At 47.7% G+C, this 17,578-nt stretch overlaps 1 protein-coding gene across 3 annotated transcripts in view; it reads left to right on the top strand.

The window, feature by feature from the left end:
- IRAG1 (inositol 1,4,5-triphosphate receptor associated 1) overlaps nucleotides 1-17,578 on the top strand; it is a 112,617-nt gene that overhangs the window by 31,536 nt on the left and 63,503 nt on the right. For all 3 annotated transcript variants that reach the window (XM_054724941.1, XM_008151034.2, XM_028159861.2), the window contains exon 2: nucleotides 7,089-7,246. In XM_054724941.1, coding sequence (XP_054580916.1) covers nucleotides 7,089-7,246 — 158 coding nt within the window. The remainder of the gene's footprint in view (nucleotides 1-7,088; nucleotides 7,247-17,578) is intronic.

The raw sequence follows: 17,578 nt of genomic DNA, 5'->3' as shown, positions 1-17,578 counted from the left end.
AGACTCTGGCAGGGGGGGGGGGGAGGGTTTGGCATGCTCAAGGCCAGCCTCACCAAAGCACCCTCAGGCCACAGCCCCAGTGCTCCCAGCTCCTGGATCAGAAGGGTTGTGTGGAGGGTGAGAAGTCATTAGGGAAGTCCCTCTGTTCCCTCCTGTTCCCCTTCCTCCTTCTGCTCTTCTGCACCCCACCCTTGCTCCACCAGGACGGACTGCAGCACAGGCCTGGGACTGACCACTGTATCCTCTCTCGCTAAGCCCACCACCTGCAGCCACCGCTGCCCAACAGCAGAGAGGATGTCAGCATCACCAGATGCATGGCTCCTGGCGAGCTTAGTTCCAATCATGCCTGGTGGTCTTTTATCTACTTGTCAGCACAGAGAAGAAGCCCTGGCCAGGCCTGGACCATGTCTCCTTTACCTGCAAGAAGCAAAGCTAGGAGCTCTGCCACCCAGGATGAACACAGACTACCTGGGCCTGGTTGGGCTTTGATGATGCTGTGGCTAAGAGAACTCAGCCGCCCCATTCAGAGAGTGGGAATGGAACTCACTGAGTACAAGCTGGCACCTTGCATGTATTTCCTAACTTAATCCTGACAACAACCCTAAAAGACAGGTACTATTACCTCCATTCTACAGGTGAGAAAACTGAGGCCGGGAAAGACAGATTCAGCAAGAAAGAGGCAGCGGGAGAATTAGAAGCCCTTCTGCCAAGCTCCAAAGCCCTCTCGTAGCATCCTGACTTTAGGAAGCAGGATGGGGCCATCCTGAAGTGGACCCCTATTCGGACTGCCTCGTAGGGGTACAGGACCCAGCTCTGCAGTTGGCCAGGCCCAGGGACCCACAGAGGTGTCTCTCAGCACTTTGAACTGATAATTGATACCCCAGGAGACTCTCCAAATCTATACAGGACGGCCCTGGGGTGAGCAGAGGGAGCAGGGAGCACTCTCTCTTTCCCATGAGAATGACCATGAGAGAAAAGAGAATTGGAAGGCTTTGCCCAAGGACTCCTGCTTTTACAGCATGGACACATTCACTGATTATTTACTAAAAGTAAATCCTGGGCCCGGGGTTTACTGACTGCCCCTCACCCACAGGCGTGGCTTTGGTCAAGTCCTTGCCTCTGTCTGGACCTGTGTGATGGGAGCAGGGGCAGGACTGACCCATCTCCACTGGCCCAGCCGTCATCCCTGAGGCTGCAGAGGGACTGAGAGATGTGTGTGCAGCCACTCCAAACAATCCGCTCCATCCAATTCTTCATCTAGACATAGACCAGTGGTATTAATAGCAACCTAATCTCTTTCAAATTCTTTGTGTTGCTAAAATGAAAGCAAAAATTCAAAGCTGGAAGAACAAAAAAACTCCCTTCTGAGAATTCTGAGTCATTCCAAAAAGGTCAGTCGAGTCTGGGTTAACCCATTGTTTACCAGAAGGGCCTTGGCTCTTCCCCAGACACCCAGAGATTCACGAGAGAATAGGAGAGACGCTCAGCTTGTGGGCTGTGCTCCTGGCCACTGTGGTTTCAGAGAGGGTTTAGTGTCTTCTGGGCTGACCGCAAGGCTCTGGGAGAGGCATCCTTGGGGCCATCGTGAGAGGCCGCTGCTTGTCAAGAATGCCACCCATGAGCAGGTGGGCTTGGCCCTACAAGGGGCTGGGGAGGCAGACAGACCTGCTCTGACTTTCTGCACAGCCACTCTTGGGCAAGTCTTTGGGCCCCTGTTTCCTCTTCTGTAAAACGGGACTAATCATGCTGTTAATAATAATAGTACTCACGGTACCACCTCACAGGGTTGCCGAGAGCACTGAAGGGGTGGTCTCTGTACTGGCCCTTGCTAAATCATGACTCCAGATGATGGCCCAATGCTTGCTGGGACACAGGCAGCCCAACCCCCAGCTGAAGTGTGCAGAATGGAGGGTTCCTTCAGCTGTAGATGGGCACGCCTCTGCCTGTAGAGCCCCTCTGTCAGAGCAGCCCTCTCCGGCCCTTTGTCCTCTCCCCACAGCTCACAGGGTCCTGCAGAGGCTATTCCCAGGGGCAGAGCTTGTGCTGCTGATGCCATAGGCATGAGACTTCCTGGGGTGAAAGGTTGGATGGAAAACTAACGGACACTTGTGTAAATGGAAAAGTCAGGAGAATAGGTACATGGATGGACAGACACATAAATGAATACGTAGGTTTGCACCTCCACAATGTGGGTCATACAACCTCAAACTGTGGGCCCACTGTTTTGTCCTCATAAGATCTCTGGCTTGACCACCTGCTGCTTCTTTCCCTGCCCCCTCACCTATCCTTAGCCCCACGGGGAATGCACACTCCAGTTCTCGTGGGGCAGGTGCTCATACTGGGTCCCGCTGTTATAGTCTAGCAGAACTCCTGGTGGAGGAGGTGGAGTAGAAGAGGGGAGGATAACGGGCCTTGGAATCAGATTCTCCTGGGTTATAATCATTGGCCTGCCACTTACTAGCTGTGTGACCTTGAGCAAGTTGCTGCACCTCTCTGTTTCTCAGTTCCTTAATATATAAAACGGAAACAATAAAACCCATCTCGCAGGGGTTAAATAACATAGCACTTGAAGTGCATACTCTTATTGTCAGATACTCAGTAGGCAACCTTGAAATACCTGATGAATGAACGAGTAGAGAAAGTATGTTAGTTTGCTTTCTCTCATGAGCATGTCCAGGGGGCAGATAACATATTTAAATATGGTTCAGAAGCTGTTGGCCTTTTCAGTCACACAAATGATTGGATACTTTTCCCAACGGAGGCTCATTGATAATTTGCACCAGATACAAAGCTAACTGGACCCAGTGAAGTTGCTTCCCTTCTCTGCACCTCAGTTTTCCTTCCTGTAAAGTGGACCAGGTTAAACTTAAACACTGGCTGGGGGCAGAATGAGTAGAATCCAAAGAGCTGATTGGCTAATGACCCACCTAACCCTTTACTGACCAGGCCTGAGAGGCAGCAAGAAGAGCCTTGAAAATACATTAAAGAAAGAGCGGCTGGAGACCAAACATGACTAAATATTTTTCCCTTTTATGGGTTGGTGCTCTAGATCACCACTTCCTGGAGATTGTATTCTAAACTTTGCTGTGATGGATGTGAGGTCCGAGTGCCCACGAACTCCAGCAGAACCCAGATGTCACCCTGGGGGAGGGACTCTGCTTTTACCTTGCTATTTTAAGCAGCAAGTTTATAATAATGGGAGGGAGAGAAAACAAAGGAGCAGGAGCAGCGTGGGAATGGCCTGGGCAGGCGCGGTTGCTGGGACTCCGCTTGAGGGCCCGGGGTTCTGACTTGTCAAGTGTGGGACCTAGCCAACCTCTACTCTGCTTTATCTTGCAGCAGCTGACACCTTTCAGGCCTTGTCTGACTTAATTCATTTCTGTTTTACTTTGCTTTCTGACCCAGGAACTGAATTAAGATGTTGCTTAAGGAGTATAGGATGGGAATATCAAATCTGTGGTTTATAGTGACTAGAGAGGGTACAGGATTTTAGGGGCATCTAAGGTTGGAAAAGATCCCTGAAATGGGTAGGGATCCTGTGACCCTTGTCACAGCCTTTGCTGGAACTCTCCCCGGAACAGGGAGCTTACTAACCTTAAAGAGCAGTCCATTGCCTCTTCAGATGGTTCCAACCACTAGAAAGTTTTCCCTTGCGTTGATCTGGCCTTTCAGTCATTGTTCATGAACCTGTCCTTTGGAAACCATAGGACTGCACAAACCGCTTTCAAATATCTGAGAAGAGATTTATTTCTCCCCGTACCTTCCCTTTTCCAGGCTAAAGATCTTTAGTTCTTTAAACACGACTTCTTGTCTCCCTACATCCTGCTTCCCTTTTTTGAACATTACCAATTTATCTGAATCCTTCACAGCATGCAGAGCACAATATGCTTTGTGCAGATTAAGACATAAAGAAAAAGTGGAACTGTCATCTCCCATGTTTTGGAAATCATACTCCTATTAAGACAGCCTGGGCCTGGACCTGCACATACATCACGTATCATTTTAAGTGGTTTCTTGGGAGGTGAAGCCAACCTCCCTGATAGAATTGGGGTTTGTGGATACTCTTGCTACCTTGCTACCAGCACCACCAATATCGCTGCTGCTGAAGTCCGAGTAAAGATAATAGAAGTTATCTTTGGGCAACTACAAAGCTCAATTTATTCCCATAGTGACCATTTGGGATGGAGACAGCATGGCCTAGCCCCATACCTCTCATTGCTGAGAGCCAGGTTCTATCTGTCCAGCATGGCTTCTCTCTTCCTGTCTCACCTCCCCCTCTAGGCCTCCAGCCAGTCTGTTCAGATAAATTCCATTCAGCATTTCAGTGTTCCTGGCTCAGCTCAAACACCATTTCTAATGTAGAATCTTCACTATATTCCATCCATCATAATTTTCATAGTTAAAACCCTTTTCTGGGATCCTGCAACTTCTCACTTTCAAATTATTTATCCCATTATGCTGTTTTCCAACTGCCTCCTGCCACTGGACTCTGTTCCTCTTGAAGGCCAAGACCACATCTTTATCATCTTTATGTCACCAGCACCTAGCACAGGGCTTGGTAGAGAGGATGTAAAGTCAGTGCTTGTGTTGAGTGAATGAAGGAATGAATGAATGCTCAGTTCATAGTCTACTTGAGATGAGGTTTCTTGAGCTGTTCAGTAAGGGTCACCCACACTGTTTCAGAGATGAATGGGACTAGCTTTCCACTGCAGAGAATAAGTCAAGATGATGGTCACATCAACCAACCCAAGGGTTGAAGTTCTCTAGACTTTAAATACAAAGCAACAAAAAATTTTTGCTAAATCTTCTGGTTACCTATGAGGAATCAGACCTCTTGCCTGCATCTGGAAGCTCAGTCTGAGGTACATGTGTCAGGTGTGGGCATTGGTCAGTACCTAGTATCATAGGAGGTGGCAGGGCTTTCTACTTCTTCTTCCTGCAGTCTCCAGCAGTCTGTACCTTGCATAAGACCCAGGACATAGCAGGTGCTCAGCAAATGACAGTGTCCTTTGTTCTTTGCATGTGTGTCCAGCAGCCCCCTGACTGTGGCTGAGGACAGGATCTAAAGATGACCCAGTGTCTGGTGGTTTTCATCTGCCGTCCAGCAGAACAGGGAACCTCTGAAATTGTAGAACCAGGCTAGTTGTTGGTTCTGCATGTCTGTGCAGGTGTCCACACTCCACTAGGGGAAAGGGACCTGAAGGAGTTTAGAGGTGGGATGAGGCCAGGCAGAGCTCTCTGGACTCTGGCCAAGGTTCCTGGGCTGCAGACCTCCTGCAGGTACATGGCCTCTGTGAGCACTACTGCACGCTGGGTACTCTACCTCATTTCATCCTTGGAATAGTCCTATGTGGGAGGCATTCTTATCTCTGTTTCCCTGACTAGGAAACCAAGGCTCAGAGATGAGACCAACGTTCAAGGCCACACAGCCCTGAGTGGCAGAGAGGGGTCGCAAACCCAGGAATCTGGTTTCAAAGCCTATGCTCTTTCTACCTTGCTATTCTGTCTCTCCAGATGGAGCCCGGCATCACTGGTCTCCTTTTCTAGGAGGAAGCAGAGGAGCCAGACCCATTGGCTTAGGTCTGTTCGAGAGAGCATGGTCCTAGGCCCCTTGACTGGCAAGAAACGTGAAAGAGCAGTTAGTGGTTACAAGTGACAGTACAGGAGTTACAACAAGTTAGCAGTTATAAGGAAACCCAACCTGAATTGACTTAAACACTAAAAAATGTGTTTGTGTAACTGGCTAGTTTAGAAAGAGTTCAGCCTGCAGGTGAACTTTGATCAGGGCTCCAGATCCATTTCTCTGCAGGTCTGTTGGCTCTGCCCCGGGCTCTGTGTGTGTCAGTTTTATCCTCAGTCTGGCCTTCCTCATGGAAGCAAAATGGCATCAGCAGCACCAGGTTCACATCTGCACACTCTACCACGCAGGGCAAGAGAAAACATCTGGGTGTTTTCTCTTGCCCCAAACACTGCCACATGCTCATTGGCTTAGGCCAGTGGTCAGCAAACTCATTAGTCAACAGAGCCAAATATCAACAGTACAACAAAATTTCTTTTGAGAGCCAAACTTTTTAAACTTAAACTTCTTCTAACGCCACTTCTTCAAAATAGACTTGCCCAGGCCATGGTATTTTGTGGAAGAGCCACACTCAAGGGACCAAAGAGCCGCATGTGGCTCGAGAGCCGCAGTTTGCCGACCACAGGCTTAGGCTAAATCTATTGTCTGTCCCTGAGCCAATCACTGTGACAAGATGGATGGGATTATCATAATTGGGATCAATCCAGCAGGATCTCAAGGCTGCTATTCCATGGGGAGGGGGTAAACCTGGTTTGGGGGAGGCAACCCAAAGTTTCTGGGGTGAACACTGCACAAGACACATGAGATCCACCCAGGCCAAGCCTCCAGAATCATGGCTTCAGCAGGGCTGACAGGCCCAATGAAGTCTGTTCACAAGTGACGGAGCCCCCACTGAGGGTTAGAAAAGCTGCTAAAGTGTGTGAGGGGAGCTATGGGGCAGGAAGTCAGGAAACACCATCCTTTCCTCTTCCCCCACTCAGCCAAGGAAGGCTGTGTGGTATAGTGGAGAGAGCCCTGGCCTCAAAATCAGGAAGATCTGAATTCAAATGCTTGGTTCTTTATGAGAACCAAATGGCTGCCACTCTCTGAAGCAGTTTTTGCATCTATGAAATGTGAATATTGATGCCTGCATCAGCGGTCATTGTGAGGATTAAATTATGGCAATGTTGATAATGCTACTAGGAGAGTGCCTGGCACCCAGTAGGTGCTCAATAAATGGTAGATAAGTAGATCGATCCCTATGGAGTGTCCTCCGTTAGTTCTCCCTCCCAGGATAGCTGTGTTTACTGTAAGGACCAAATTAGATGCAAAATCTCTAAGGCCACCTCTGACTTTGTAAACAGAGATAGTGAACAGGAGGAAATGCAATTCCAAATGCCCTCTAGTCCCACTTCTGGTGTTGACGCAAACTGAGGCAGGCTCTCTCTGCAGCTCATGACCCCTGGAAATGGAACCCAGCTTGGCCCAGGGATGTGAGTGGATTTGACTTGTCCTTTTGGCATCTCCTCAGCCTGCGGAGCCCAGGCCTCTTGGAGCATCTTTGGGGCTGACACAGCAGAGGTTCCGGGCACCCGCGGCCAGTCCTGCCAGAAGGCTGCCATGCCCCACATTCCCGAAGACGAGGAGCCCCCCGGAGAGCCACAGGCAGCTCAGAGCCCCACCGGCCAAGTAAGTGCCCCCTCCCTGCCTGCAGCTAGCCTGGACAGGGCCAAGCCAAGCACCCTGCGCTGAGGCCATAGTGTCCGGTCTGGCCAGAGGGTTTGCCGACAGCCCGTGCAGGCTGCACTGGGAGGCTGGGGAAGGTGTGCAGTGTCCACACTGAGGAACAGACACACAAAGTTCCTTTGAATTGCTCGAGGTCCCCACATACCTTGGGACTGGAGCCTCCTAGGCTGTGTCTGAGGCCTCCTGGGACGTAAAACCATCCTAACCCTGTAGGCTTCCTCCTAGAATGGAGAAAGACTTGGAGGAGAACCTCATCATGGCAGGGTCATGAGCAGCAGCAAGAGTCACTTAAAATGAAGATCAGATTTTCATAGTAAATAGTGAACAAGATTTTCAGCAAAAGTATATTATAAAAAAAAGGAAATTGTGAAAATAAGTTGAGATTGCATTGCACAAATGAAATTATGAAAGCAAGTTATCTTTAGCTATATATACTATGAAATATAGATTATATGTCACTTTTTAGAATGAACAAAGAATTAATCAAGTGTGTTGATTTTGGTGTGGGCATATTTACTTTTATACCAACAAGACGATTTGTTCACTTGATACCACTTCCTTCACACTTTACTGTACAACGCCTTCATTTGGAGATTCTGTTTGTTTCATGTTTGAGATCTTCATTTGTTTTCCCAAGAGTCTCTTTCAATCCTTCAACATTCAAATCATTCCCTCGTGAAGAACCTATCTTGCCACCTCTTCATAATTTTGTTCTTCATTTGTTAACTAATCCAGCTCCATCTGCTCCTCATTGGTCTAAGACCTTGCACGTGAAGTTCTCCAACCTTGTTTTCTTTGACTTTGCACTGAACTTATATGATCCTGATATATCTGACAGTCATCCCAACTGCCCTCAGCCAGCAGGGATAGACACTTGCTAAGTGAGGGAAGAATGTATGAGTGAGCATTCATTTGACAAGTGGCAAGATTCTTAGTGAATGTTTTCATGTTAGGATGACATTTGTTTTCTTACACATCATAACTCTGGGAACTTAGATAATAAATACTTAGAAAAGAATGGCCTTTTGTATCTCCATGTCCTAAGCTCATGCTGTTGCAGAACTTGGCAGCCTTGGGAATTCTTGAATTTTTAAATGACAGTGGGCCAAGCCCCCATGTCTTTGGCTGAAGGCAGCCAGCTCAGGGTTTTATTGAGCCCCCCTCCCAGGAATGTCTGGACCATGGGGGCGCTGCTCCTCAGTTACTCTCAGTGGCTCCAGAATGCTCCTCTGCGGTGACCACTGGCCTTCCCTAAACTCAGTGCTCTGCCCCTCTCCTACTGCAGTTCCTACCAAGTGTGGACAATTCCCCCAAAGCATTGCCAACAGAGGACTAAAGGTTTAACCAACCATAAAATGTGTTCACCTACTGAAACCGGTTTGGCTCAGTGGATAGAGCGTCGGTCTGCGGACTGAAGGGTCCCAGGTTCGATTCCGGTCAAGGGCATGTACATTGGTTGCGGGCACATCTCCGGTGGCGGGTGTGCAGGAGGCAGCTGGTCGATGTTTCTCTCTCATCGATGTTTCTAGCTCTCTGCCCCTCTCCTTTCCTCTCTGTAAAAAATCAATAAAATATAAAAAAAATAAAATGTGTTCACCTACTGAAAACTTGGAGATTAAAGAAAGGAATGACTATCAAGAACAAAATATTCCCATCTGTAGTCAAATGTGATTATTTGCAGTCTTCAGGTCACTATTTTCCAAGGTTCTGTCCCCTTAGCTGCCCTAATCCTCAGCCCTGGACTCCTTGCCTTCGCTATTCCTGACCGCTTCCACTTCACTAACAATTGTAGTGCCCGTAAGCTAGATTTTGATGCAAAACCTAGTAGCTCTGGAATCCTGGGCAGCTTCCCCAAACAGCTGCCATGCTGTGCTCCCCAAGAATACTAATACAAGTATTCCTAAAAAATAATATTAAAAGATGGGCAATTCCACCCTCAGTGAGGAGATCCTTTTACATTGAGTTCAGTTCATCTTGGTTCCCAACTTCTCTAAAGGATTCTTCACACCTTTCAGGAGACACAAAACCAGACAGCACAGAAGCTTGCTGGCCATTCTGACCTTCATGGCTTCAAACCACACATGGGTGCAGCTGCATTGTGTCAGAGGTGAGGGTGAGTGTTTAGGGGTGGCCAAGCAGGGGATGGGCTCCAGGAGCCCACCACACAGTTGAGGGACAGAGAACCCTAGTTGAATAGCTAAAGCTCCAGATTCTGGGTCCCCACAGCTCACTCTCCCTATGATCTTGAGCTAAAAGCAGACTTCTATAACACGAGGGGGTGGTCTCTAAAGGTCCTTCAAATGCCATGACTCTATCTCTGTACTTTTGAAAAGTCAAGAAAATAGACTGTGCCTTGCCATTCAGGTGAGCCAGAGCCAGCATGCTCAGGTCTTATAAGGGAGGACTATGAGCACAGGATTTAAGAATGTGGACTCTGGAGTCACTGCTGCCTGGTTTTCCTGCTCCCAGGGACTCAGGCTCCTGCCCCTGGAAGCTGGGCTGGAGTCACCGCTCTTCCACATCCTGGTCAAGAGATCTTGTGTGAGTCTGTTAAAATTTCTGTGTCTCCAGTTCCTCATTTCCCGCCCCCCCCCCCAGGGCAACTGTTAGTGGCTGGCTCCTAGACTCTATCTGTTCAGCCAGCCTTTGAGTGTCTTCTTTGGCCTGAGGAACAACAGAGCCAGGGCAGGTTACACCTCAGACTGAAGGCCAAATCAGTTTCAGTGTTATTTTATTCTCTGCCCTTATGGCAGGCACTGGGCCTCTTTGAGTTCTCCGGAAGCCCACAGTCATTGTCTGTGAAGAGCATCTCCCTCTATTGCACCCATCAGACAAGCCTTGTCAGGCAATCATAGCCTCAGGGGAGGGTCAGGCCTATGAGCTAGGCTGGAGCCTCCAGCTTGGGGGCCTGAGTCCCTGGGAGCAGTGGAAACCAGGAAGCCAGGGAAGTAGGGCTGGCCAGGAGGGCTCGGCTGCAACTCCTGGTAGCGTGTGAATTCCCACTCTGTGAAGCAGGCAAAGAATGGAGCATCCTTCTGAGTTTACAACTCCCCGGGGTCCAGCCCTACTTCTGGTTCCTCAGGCCCCAGCCCCCATTTCCCATCACGGACACGAGCACTAGCTGAGGCCTTCCCACACAAAAACAATAAAGCAGTAGACCCAGATCCTGTTTTTCTTTCTGCACACACACATACACTCACACACAGACTCACACACATACACACGAACATAGACATACGTACACTCACACACAGAGACTCTCAGACATACATATAAACATAGACACATACAGAGAGACCATCACACATACACACAAATATAGATACACACTCACATACAGAGAGACTCTCACACATACACATGAACATAAGCGCGCATGCACACACACACACACACACACATACACACTTTAGAAGCTTCATCAGAAGCTGTAATCAAAACCCACAAAGAACTGAAGCCTCCTGCCAGTACACTCTGTGAGGCTGTGCCCTGAGCTTGTTTTCTGAACAGGGAAGGTCACCTCCCTGGAGACCCCTTGGAAAATGTGTGTTCCCTCATGGGGCAAAAAGGACCCAAGAACTGATTCTCTCTGTCAGGAACGAAGTGAAGACAAAATAGATATTACATGTAAAACATGTACATGTAAGGACGTGCAGAGCGGGGACGCCTCCCCAGCTCACCGACTAAGGACCCTCATGCCATGCTTCCCACGTGACAGACACTGCTTTGAGAACTCTATACTAAGTAACTTCACAGCTCTAGGAGGTAAGTGTGATTATTATCCCATTTACAGATGAGAAAAACATGGTGGGTAAGCACATTCCAGTCACTAGAAACCAGGCGGTCCCTTGAAAGCTCCAACTGAGGATTTTGAATTCATCCTCCCTGAACTCATTTCCACTTGTCTCATCACACCCTTTGCAAGAACAGCCTCTTTTAAGATTCTCTATGAGATAGCTTTAAATAAATGATCAGGAGCCCTAGCTGGTTTGGTTAAGTGGACAGAGCGTCGGCCTGCAGACTGAAGGGTCCTGAGTTCGATTCTGGTCAAGGGCACATTCCCTGGTTGTGGGCTTGATCCCCAGTTGGGGGGCATGCAGGAGGCAGCCGATCAAAGATTCTCTGTCATCATTGATGTTTCTATCTTTCTCCCTCTCCATTCCTCTCTGAAATCAATAAAAAATATATTTAAAAATAAAATAAATGATCAGGAAAGCATTAGGATCTATTGTATGAGATATGAGAGACATCTATTGGGCACCTGCTATGTGCTCATCCCTCCAAGGTAGATATTATTATCTCAATTTTATAGAAGAGGGAATGAAGTCTCAGAGGTTATGTAATTGTCAAATGTCACATAGTTGTGTTATGTTGAGTGGAGACTGAAACCCAAGTTTCTGCTGAGGTGTTCCTGCCAGCTTCGTGTCCTCCCTGGCCCCGCCCAGCAGTAAAGCCAGTGCCCTGGACAGCAGGTGCTGGGTGCTCTGTTCTCCATGGAAAAGAAGCTTGGAAAGGGTCAAAAGGTCAGTTCCACCAGGATGGCTTCTAGTGGTCCTGGTCACACAGCGAGAGCTGTGCCTAGGACAAAGCAGACCGTGTTTTAGAAATATTGGATGTTACAATGGTCAGGAATGTATATTACAATTATTTGTCCTTGGAGTGGCTTGTCATTTTTTGTTTCTCTGATTCCCCTGTCAGCCTATATGTGAACTAGGAAAGGTCAGGGGCTGTGTCTTTCCTGAGTGTTTCTCCAGTTCCCAGCATAGGCTGTAGCTGCGGTGCTTGCTTGTGGGAGGAGGCTGGCTGGATGCGTGATAGGCTGGGTGGATAATTGGCAGGTTGGATGATTAAATCTCTGGACTGAAGGGAGGAAGAAATGGAGGGAGGAGGAGAGGGTAGAAGACAAAGATGGAGGAATGACTGGCTGGCTGGGTGATACACTCTCCATCAAGTAAGAATAATAGACATTGTGTGCATGTCTATATTCCTGAAGTCTGATGGCATGAGATCCAAAAGAGTGATGAAAAAGGCAGGATAACCTGGTGATTATTGGTCCCTGACCTCTAGGAATAGAGTGGGCAGTGGCAAGAAAGAGGGCCCGGCAGAAACATGGCAGGGCGAGGGTGCATGAGAAGGAGGAATCTACACGGTGGGCACCCGGAGCCTTCACAGACCCGGGTCCCCAGAGCTCGGCAGGAAGGAGCCCACATCCAGCAGACCTCAACAGAGGCACTTCCGCTCTCTCCCGTGCTCTTCGGACTTGCCTCTAAAATAATCATGTTCTCACAAGTCCCCAGAGTGTCTTTCTATCCTGTCACAAGAGCACTAATTCCTCTTTGCGGCCAGGGTCCCTCTTCCAGAGGGTGTCCCTGTTTGCCCTCCAGGCTGTGAGGGACCTGGGGATGCAGCTACCACAGTGTCCACCCTCCACGCACCCCCCCATCATTATTATTATTGCTTTAGCTCATCAAATCCTTAAAACAAGCCTGGAAAATGGGCATTATTAGCTCCACACAATGTTTGAGAACATGAAACTCAGAGAAGTTAAGTAACCTGTATACAGTCACCCAGGTGGGATTCCAGTTGAGGCCTCCTGACTCACTACCCACATTGCCTTTGGCAGGGCCCTTCTCTCTGCCAGGGCCCTAGTGCAGGAGCTGAACTCCCCACTCCCCTTGGGCTGAGGCTAGGGCTATTGCTTAGAGCTTCCTATCCTAGGCCTAGTCACGTGACATTGGGGGAAGGAAGATAATATTCCCGTCTATGACACTGGCCTATATTTATCCCTGTACCCCAGGCAGTTAGGAAACTGTGATGCATTCCTGGGAAGTTATGAGTGAAATAAATATTTAAATGTTTCTATAAGTTTATTTAAGGAGAACAAAATGTAACCTGCTGGCTTATTATAGGGTGGGTGAGCTTGCAGGATAGCCCAGCCCCCCAGTACTCGGCTGACTCCAGGGGAGGGAAATGGACCCAGGGGGAGGCTGGGTTCCTGGAAGGGCGAGGGGTGCCCCTGCTATCCTTACTCAGCTGTGTGTCCAGCCTTGCGCTTTGAGGGCTGCCTGGAAGAAAGGGCTTATGAGGGAGGGTGCAGCTTGGAAGAATAAGAAAGGACTGTTGGAGACCTGTGGATACCAGGAATGGGGAGGTGAGGCCAAAGACCTGGAGATGACTGTAAGGGTAGCTTGTGTAGTGGGAAAGCCAACAGGCCTAGTGTTTAGTCCCTTCCACCATTTACCACCTGCCCAGCCCTGAACAAGTCTGTTTAAGGGGGGATAGAAAGCGAGGAGAGAAAAGAAATGTACCAATCACCTACTTCACGCTCAGGTCCTTCACTTTCTAATTTCCTCTTCGAGATTCTATGAGGTTGGGAGGAGTTATCAGCCCCAAGTTGTAGGTGGGTATTCTGAGGTTCATTCACAGAATTGCTGGTAGGATTGAATGCGAAGGCACCGGGAAGCGTCTGAGAGAGGGCCTGGCACACAGCAGGTCTGCGAGTGTCACTTCCCTGTACTCACATTTGTTCCTTTGCTTCCTGTGTCTGACGTCTGACACCCACAAAGGGCATGTGTCTTTGGTCTGAGAAGTAGATGGTGAGAGAGGGGGATGTGGCCTTGGAGGTGGGCTTCTTCTCTGGGAGTCATTGATTACTCAGGCCATGTGGTCAGGTGCCTGGGGAAGGTGCTCTGTGGCGCCACCAGACAGGCTGGTCCCCCTAATTTAACTCCAAATGGTTGCTCAGACCCAAACCCAAGAAGGACAATCTCTTCAAAACCCAATTCCAAAACAATGAAGTCAGTTCCAAAAGTAGCAATAACAGAATAACACCTGACACTCGTTGGACATTTACTAGGGGCCAGGTGTCCCCATAAGCTTTCCATCTGGAGCTGCCAGATTTAACAAATGAAAATACAGTTATGTCCATGCAATATTTGGGGCATACTTATACTTCAGTGTTTATTTGAATATTGGGCATCCTGTATTTTATCTGGCAATCCTACTGCTATACCAACCTATTTGGTTCTTGTAACTACCCTGTGACATGATTATTTTACAGATAAGTTAACCAAGGCACAGGGAGTCAAGGGAACTTGCTCAAGTTCACACAGCTAGTACATGAGAAACTGTATCATGAATTAGTGTGGCTTCCAAGGCCCAGGCCCCTTGCAGTCCTAAAACCAGGAATTTACCTGCGGTCTGTATTTGAACACACTGCCCCACAAGCTTTCTTCAGGTCATGCCTGTTTGGCAGCTCAGAGTGAGAGCCCAGATGGGTCTTTATACCATATTAACACCTGGCAGAATTCACCCCAGAGGGCCCTGATTCTTCCCACACGCTCTCCTGGATCACTGTCTCCCCAGTGCCTGCCAGGGTGAACCACAGCTCACAAAAGACTGAATGTTCCCCTCAAAACAGTTCTGAAAAAAACTAGAGATTGTACAGAACTTGCTCAACCGTTTCGTGAGCTGATTAGGGAAAGAACACTTTGATTTTATTACTGTGCACTTTGTACACATTGGAAGGAGAGAGTGGGGAGCATTCCATCAGGGATAAAGGATTTCTCTCTGATTGCACATGCCTCCTGGCTTTTAAGCAGCTTAAAATTGTGTGGTTACATGCTTGGCACTTGCTACCATGGTTTGTTTCTGTTTTTCCGTGTGGGCACCTCTGCCCCAACCCTCCTCTGAGTGAGAACTTTGTTGCAAGTGGCCTTCAACCAGAAGGGAGAGCAAACTTTCACCAGACAGTAGCCCCCCACAGCTTGCAGGCCATTTACCTCACGGGTGTCAACACGGAGGGCATCAGGCCCTGGGAGCTACCTGGAGTTGGGGGTTGGGGAAGGATAACTCCACCCCATTTTCCATCGCATTTCACTAACTGGGAAGCATTTCAGAGGCCTGCCTGGTTTACCTTTATCTTCCCAGGCCCTACCATAGACCCCCAGCACATGTTAGGCATTCAGTAAATGTTTGCTAGATGGACAGAATGAAGCATAATGGTGTGAGAGTGTTTACAGATTGACCCTTGTCTTATACCCAAAGACTTTTGAAAACTTTTGTGAGTTAATCATAAAAAGAAGTATTAAGACAATCTGTTCAATAAGTAATTGGGTGGAGCGTGAGTAAGCAGAGGAGGGAGGAAGAGAGAGGATTTGGGTGGGGAGAGTAAGCAAGTGAAGAGTCAAAGGGGAGGGGACAGGCAAGGATGGGAGTTAAGATTCGTTCCCCTCTCCTGTCCTTTGAGAGGTGAGAGTGAAGACAAGTTCTTTTTGCATTGTTTTGTCTGCTGAGCAATTCTTAAAAGCTTCCTTCTTAAACCCCGGACCACATGGATCACAGCTTCATTAGATTTCAGGTTAAATTGTTGAACTGCAGAGTCAAACCCTGGATGGTTAGAAGGAGCATGCATTTCTCTTCATCTGCTAGGAACGTTTATATTTACCAAATAATTCCCTCATTTTTATAGTCTCGTGTTTTGTTTATCTTATATTTTATTGTTGGTTACTTCAAATGGTTTTACAAAATAGGTAGTGTATCAATAAAATAAAACAAACTATATTTTACTTACTTAGCATCCTGAATACATTAAACTCTTGGACATGGGTAGCCTATATAATAAAAGCCTAATATGCTAAGTGTCTGGTTGTCTGGTCGGCCATTCAACCAATCAAAGGGTAATATGCTAATGATATGCTAAGGCTGCTCAACCACTCGCTGTGATGTACAATGACCACCAGGGGGCAGACACTCCAACCAGTAGGTTAGCTTGTTGCTGGAATCCTGCCAATCAGAACTGAGTGAGACGGGTGGACATGCCCTGGAGCCCTCCCTTGGTCCCTCCCAGGCTGGCCAACCTCCCGCATCCTTCCCTAGCTCCAATCCTGCACTGATGGGGTCCCTCGGCTTGGCCTCTAGTATAGTATAACCACATCACCACCACCATGATACTTTCTTTTTCAGAACACAACATGCAGAAATTGATTGGCCCCTCCTGCCCCCTTTACATAGATCTATCCAATCTGCATCAAAGCATGTTGGGAATTTGTAAAATTAGGCCAAAACCTTTTGATATAACTAGAATAAACATGGTATTTTAGCCAAAGTACATTTTTTTGTTCACCAAAGGATTCATACAAGAAAAAATTCTAAATGTGACAAACATGAATATATCCAGAGCTCAAACTTTCATGACCAAAATAAACTCCACCCAGGGAAGGAACCTCACACATATTACAAGCACAGTCAGTGTTTCCGTTGACATTCCTATGGCAGCGGTCACCCATGAGGCTGTATAGGAAAGAAGCTCCATCAAGATGATATGGGAGTTGTGCAAGATGAGTGGGTCCTAGAGATCCAGGTGCCTAGAAGTAACAATACTGTATTCATACCTAAAACTTTGCTAAGGGGGTAGGTCTTATAAGTGTTTTTCTCATCATGGTCATCATAAATAAAAGGCAAGAGGAGCCAAAACCGGTTTGGCTGAGTGGATAGAGAAGTCGGCCTGCAGACTGAAAGGTCCCAGGTTCGATTCCGGTCAAGGGCATGTACCTTGGTTGCGGGCACATCCCCAGTGGGGGTTGTGCAGGAGGCAGCTGATCGATGTTTCTCTATCATCGATGTTTCTAACTCTCTATCCCTCTCTCTTCCTCTCTGTAAAAAATCAATAAAATATATTTTTTTAAAAAAAGGCAAGAGGAAACTTTTGTAAGTGATGAATAGGTTTATGTCACAGATTGTGGTAAGGATTTCACAGGTGTGTACTCTCTAAACTCATCAAGTTGTATACATTAAATATGCACAGATTTTTGTATATCGATTGTACCTTAATAAAGTGGTTTAAAAAGAAAAAAAGATGGCATGGGTGAAGGAGGTTTTAAGCACATTTACCCAAATGTAGGATTGTCACTGAACACCAGGTATGTGTGGTTGCCACCACCTCTTCTCCTGACCTCCATTTTCCCCCCAATGAGGCTGACCACAGCCTGAGCACTCTGCCACATTTTCCCTAGATTGTCAGAGATTTCCTAGAGTGTCACTAGGGATGGCTTAGAGGTTCCCTAATCTTAGTGCATGAAAGGTGGACCTTGTTAGCTCAGGTGAATGCCTGCTGAGAAATGAAGAAAAAAAATATATATATATATCCCCTCCCTTCTCTGAATAATCCAAATACACTGCATTTGTCTCCTTATCAAGATGGCTCTGAGAATCCTGATGCTAGAACACAGGCTCCAGCTCCAGCTCCTGGAAGCTTTCTCCCAAGCCTAACTCCAT

Source organism: Eptesicus fuscus, chromosome 13 (genome assembly GCF_027574615.1).
Source record: "Eptesicus fuscus isolate TK198812 chromosome 13, DD_ASM_mEF_20220401, whole genome shotgun sequence".
Lineage (NCBI taxonomy): Eukaryota > Metazoa > Chordata > Mammalia > Chiroptera > Vespertilionidae > Eptesicus > Eptesicus fuscus.
Note: the sequence above shows the minus strand (reverse complement) of the source record. Positions and strands in the feature narration are given on the sequence as shown.